Consider the following 6,000-nt stretch of genomic DNA (forward strand, 5'->3'; position numbering starts at 1 on the left):
GAACTGAGATCCTGAACTTCACATTACTTTCATACAACCCCTCCTAGGTCATTCATGGGTTGCAGTAAAAGCAATATTGTTATGGGAATCACTCCTCAACCTTTCAGTTGTAACTCGGATCCTTTCGCTGTCACTGGAATGAAGGTTTTCATTCTTCTCATGAAGGTATTTTTCCACACATTGTTCTTCAAAGTCATGAAGCTTTTTTAATTCTTCTTCACTCAGGTACAGCTCTGGATAATAGCAAGAAGAAGGCAGTTTTGGTCACACTATTGCAGGTAGTCAGAGCCAAATACATTGGCACTAAACTAGTATGATCTAAAAATATTAGACAGCAGATGTAGAGAAGGGGAGAGACAATCAGAACCACAGCATGTGGAATGGAAAGATTTCATCCCTTCCTCCTGAAATATAGTCCCAACAAAACATAGTCCCCACTCTCACCTCCAGCTGATATTTGGCACTAGAAGAAAGCTACCACTAGTACCAAATAGAAGCTTTGGGCCATCACATCAATGGGACTTTAATGACTGTCTGGCACCACATGAGTCATGGGCCTTATCCAATTCCTGTGATACAGTGATGCACCTTCTGAAACATCTTAGCATTATCTTCTTTGTGTTATGATTTTTTAAAAAAAAAATTAATGGTAAAAGGGAGGTCCAGTCTTCAGGATTTTGCATTTATAACAGCAAAGTGAGAATGCCTGTGTATCAGTAACTGTAGCATTCACATCAATTTTTTAGATTTAACAGCACTAGAAGCTTTGGATAGCCTGACTCTGCCAATCTTGGGCTAGGGATATAAGCCATCAATTGTGACATATGCACATGTGAAAACAAGAAAAATTGACAGCTTTTTCTCCTCACCACAGAGATTTACTGCCACTTTCTATGCTTATGGAAACAACTATTACACAAATTGCATGAACTGAGTAACTAAGCTAAGGAAGTAGGCCTTTCTGTGCTTGTTGAGTGTGTGTGTGTTATTTGCTTTGTTAAGGGGGGGACATGTAGTTTGCTGCAGGGACACTTTTCACTAATTATGAATTTTGGGATTTGTAGTATAGGGACTGCCATTTATAATTCTCAGCCAGAAAGCTCTTAAGCCTCACTAAACTACAAAATTCAGAATTCCACAGGAGGCAGCCATAACAGTTAAAGTGGAATAATAGTGCTATAACAGTGTAGTGTAATATTCAGTCACTAAATCTGGAATAACAAATACTTTGTGTGCCCAAAAGGAGAATTATTTGCATGGAAGTGATGTTCAGTCCTTCAGATGAACATGTGAACACTGTGAGCAGAGAAAGAAAGCACAAACTCTGACACTCACAAATATGCCTTCATTCACTGAACACAGGGTTTCAGCAAGCTACATGTCCAAATAAAGTTTTAGATCTGAAGTGAGGGAGACTTGATTTTTCAAAGGGGGAAAAATATCAAAAACCTCATCGGGTGCCAGGCCAATTGACATAAAAGAAAAATAAATAGTTAGCTATTTAATCTGATACTATATTTTTACTAACATGTACAGAGAGACCTACTTGTGGGATTTTCTGCTAGCATGCTAAAATAATTTGGCTGGCTTTGAGTACTTTGCATGGTGGTAATGAGAAATTTGTTGTTTTACTACTGGGGGCGGGGGGAGGAATCTTAGGCTGGTCCTGTTGAGAGCTTTTACAATTGATCCTGGTCTCATATATTCTATTTTATTAAATTTGTTCCTCAGCACTCAGTTTTCTGCGGTTTGCTTATCAAGTCCCCAGCAGATCCAAGATCATTAATCATAACTGAGGAAATATACAATACATTTCTATCTCTTGCTCATTGGCATGTGATCTACACTATAAGTTGTTGGCATGATGCTTCCAGAAGGCTATCTATTCACTACTTTGAGACTGTTTATATACTGAAAATCACCAGTGGTGATTAGATAAAAATGTTATGAAGACAATGAGGAGTGTAGTCAGAAGATGGGCAAAATGACATGATTGCAGCCCAGTAAGAATTCCACCTACATGAAGTTTTTTTTTCACTCCCCAAACTTCTAGCATTGAATTAACTAGAAATAGACTTTAGGCATCCAAAGTAAATGGACAGGCAAAGTTATGAAAGGAATGTGAAAACAGCAAATAGAAATACTAAGTGCAAATTATTTTCAATGTATACACTCCACAATGCTAGAAATTTGGAAACTCAAGGGAATTTTCATTGGAGAACATAATTCTTATTGGGAAATATTTTGTCCTGACACACAAACAGCTACTCCCCTGATAGGGATGAAATGAATTTTGAAAATATTTTTTAAAAAATAGCTGAAAAACATTTTTCAAGTGTCAAGAAACCCTGATGAGAAGAATCCTGGATTGGTGAGAATCTTTGCAATTCAGGATATATCCTGTGCCAAATTTGTTTGTGGTTGTTTTGCATAGAAAACAGCATTTTATCAGCAGGAAGCAGCATTTTCTCTGTGGAAAATAATATTTCAATGCAGAAATATTAATTCCTGCACAGGAAATATTTTCTATGCAGAAAAAAATGTAATTTGGGTATTTGTTTTTTATTTATTTATTTATAGAAGTCACATATAGTTTATTGGCATAGAAAACACAATTTTCTGCAAAAAAAATTCTGTTTTTTTTTTTAAATTGTGAATAGACTTCAAAAATTGTGTTGTTTTGAAGATTTTCTCACAGTAGGAAGAAAATCACTGAAATTACTTGTTGCTGCCTTTAAGAAGAAACTTAATGGAGAATTGCTTCCCTCTCCCTTGCAAATTATTAGTGAAAGTTGAATTCACAGTGTTGTTGTCTATTTTTAACATGCAATGCATCCTTTATGAAAACATACCATTTCTCACATGTAATGATACTGGATTTGCAGCCAGTTTCCACTTGGTGGTGCTACGCACTTACATCTTACTACCTGTGTCGTTCCAGAAAATTATAATAATCGTCCTGCTTTTCCCAAAAATTGGGACTCAAAGCAGCTTACAGTTTAAAGAACAAGGCAATTAAAAACTTACGAAAGTGAGCATGAAAACAGGATTAAACTATTACAGTATTAAAACACTTCACTCATTAAAAGAAAGACATGTAGATAAATATAGGAACAGCAATTATTTGTGAGGGAGGGATTTCTGCAGATTGCATCCCAAAAAAGGTGCTGTGAAATCATACATACCAAGTATATGGAACAAACCTAGCTTTCAGAAATATAAGCATCGTTAGGCTATTATTTTAACAAGCTTTGTGTTTTATAACTTTATATATTGTTTAGTCCATATGCAAGAAAGACTGGAAAGTCCCAGTTCTGCTTACTCAGTTCAACATGCCCCTCCTCTTGATCCAGTTCATTTGGTAGTCTACGGTGGTGGTGGCAGAGGCGATTTATGAGGATGCTGATATGACTGAGAATGATGAAAGGAGGTGGCAGCCATGGTTTTTGATGATATGTCATGATGTAGCGGTAGCGGTTGTATTTCCAGAGTTTGTTCGATATGGACTTCATGTCAAAATAAACATTACTGCAAATGCAAGGGAAAAGGAGGGAAAGACAAAAGAGATACATATAACATTTTGGTGTTGTTGTGTGCCTTCAAGTTATTTTCAACTTATGACAACCCTAAGGTGGATGTATCACAGGGATTTCTTAGTAAGATTTATTCAGTGGGGGTTTGCTTTTGCTTTTCTCTGAGGCTGAGAGAATGTGACTTGCCCAAAGTCATTCAGTGTGTTTTCATGGCTAAGCAGGAATTCAAACTCTTGCCTCCGGAGTCATAGGCGCATTACAGATGGACCTAAGAGGCGCCGTCCTTGCACTGCGATTACGCGCGAGGGACGGTGCTTCCAGATGCGCCTTGCCCCTCGCGCGTAACCGATACATCAAGATAGCAGCGCCCTATACAGATGGGCGCCGCCATCTTGACGTAGCAGACGCTCTGTGTCCGCACGTCCCAACCCGGAAGAGACGTTGCGAGTGCACGTTTTGGCACTTGCGACGTCTCTTCCGGGTTGCTGGAAGGAACACGATTTTCACACTCCTTTTTTGCAGCACGGAGGAGTCGCGCAGTTTGACTGCTGCGGCTCCTCCATGCTGCAACCGGCAGCGGCCTGAGACTGCCCCTTTTGGGCGGTCTGTAACGGGCCCGAGTCTCATGCTAAAACTACACCTTCAATGGACATCTATCTCAGTGTAGTTATTATTAAGGGAATTAAGAAAAGTATGACCCAAAATGCAAAGACATAATAATGTGTGGAGAGGCTGCAGTTTGCTAATCTTGCTAGGGTTTTGGATTATTACTTCATACTAAAGAAAAACAATGATTATCTCCTGAAAGATTTCACTAAGAAACCATGCTACACATAAAATCAAACACTTGTGCCCTATCTCTTTGCAACAGATGTTCATACAAATCGGAACAAAGACTGTATGACTTGCATATATCAAGGACATAGTCATGTTAGTCTGGATCAGTATGCAAAAAAATCTTGTAAGCACCTTTGAGAACAACTGAGAGAAAGAAGTCTCAAAAGTGCTACAAGATTCCTTTGCATACCGATTGACATAGAAAAACTTTACTATATAAGGATCTTTTCCATATATACTTCACTTTATGTGATGGCACAACAGTTCAATTATCAAGGTCAGGACATATAATTGTGACTTTGCCAGTGGGGATCATGAGTGCTGCCGTCCAAGTCTAAAGGTTTTCTTTTGTCCATAACTGAAAATAATTGTATCCAAATTATATCCAATGTGTTGAAAATAGTATCTAAATTCAGTACAGATAAGTAGGAATCTCTGCAATCTAAACAGCCGTTAAACAGATAGGCACAGATAACATCTTTTAAGGCACCAAAAATGCCCCCTTTGTGCATTCCATTTTTTTCTTCTGTTTTTTGGCATGGACATGTTCATCTTGTAGGTTCGTTCAGAAAGTTCACTTTTATCCATTTCCCTTTTGAATAAAGCCTCTAAACTGGGTTACTTTGATATAATTTATTCTGTATTAATATTAGTAATAAGCTCAATAGAAATGCCCTATGCACTTACTTGAAGAAAGCAATCAGCAGATTGACCATGATGATGTATTGCACAAAGAGGTAGACAGCTTGAAGGAAAGGTGTAAGGAAGGAACCTGGAGGACAGTGTGGGTCTGATTCGCAAGCTGTAAATTTCAAAAGGAAAATGTATATATAACTGGCATAGGAATGAATCAGCTAATCAATCATGTAGCTTCCAAGCTAAGAGCTTCAGTGAGAATGAAAAGGAGAATAAAGTTCATTTGCTTTTTATACTAATGAACCATTAGCAGCAATAAACACAGCATCTCCAACCATTTATATGATTTCTTCTACTCTGGTCTACCTTCTATAATGAAAGGGAAATTCTGCCTTTAAAATGTAGAGACAACCATTTATACTACCAAAATTTATACTAATAAAAAAAACTTTTAAAGGGAAGATAACATTTGATAAACTACTGAGCTAAATAATGCATTCTTTGGAGAACTCTGTGTATTAAAGCTTAGGCTGTAGTATAATCAAGATATCTATCCTCAGTTCTTGTACAGCAGGGGTGGGAACCACAAACCTATGTGGTACATACAACCCTCCAGCCAAAACCCATTATTTTTGGCCAAAAGAAATTGCAACAGCTCCCTTGTGCTTAAAAATGCTCGTCTGGGGAACATCTATGCCAAGACAGCATCATCTAATGCAGGGGTAGGCAACCTTTTTGAGCCGGGGGCCGCGTTGCTGTCCCTCAGACAACTAGGGGGCCGAAGCCAATAAATAAATAATTTTTTAAATAAATAAATAAATAAATAAATAAACCGGGACAAATGTAGGACAAAATTTTCAAATGGAGGACACTTTCCTAAATCATGGAGGACACACAAAAAAATTGCTGATTTTTTAAAAAATGTTAATATAAATGCATGTTTCGGAGGCTTCTATAGACAATTGGCCCCCTTGCCTGCCGCTTGCCCCCCCCC

The 6,000-nt window shown here is 37.9% G+C and overlaps 1 protein-coding gene across 2 annotated transcripts in view; it reads right to left on the reverse strand.

Moving 5' to 3' along the window:
• TRPM6 (transient receptor potential cation channel subfamily M member 6) overlaps positions 1–6,000 on the reverse strand; it is a 102,126-nt gene that overhangs the window by 45,053 nt on the left and 51,073 nt on the right. For both annotated transcript variants that reach the window (XM_042452252.1, XM_042452251.1), the window contains 3 exons: positions 5,058–5,172; positions 3,323–3,528; positions 101–233 (listed from right to left, as the gene is read on the reverse strand). In XM_042452252.1, the coding sequence (XP_042308186.1) occupies positions 101–233; positions 3,323–3,528; positions 5,058–5,172 (454 nt within the window). The remainder of the gene's footprint in view (positions 1–100; positions 234–3,322; positions 3,529–5,057; positions 5,173–6,000) is intronic.

The sequence above is a fragment of the Sceloporus undulatus genome, chromosome 2 (genome assembly GCF_019175285.1).
Source record: "Sceloporus undulatus isolate JIND9_A2432 ecotype Alabama chromosome 2, SceUnd_v1.1, whole genome shotgun sequence".
Classification (NCBI taxonomy): domain Eukaryota; kingdom Metazoa; phylum Chordata; class Lepidosauria; order Squamata; family Phrynosomatidae; genus Sceloporus; species Sceloporus undulatus.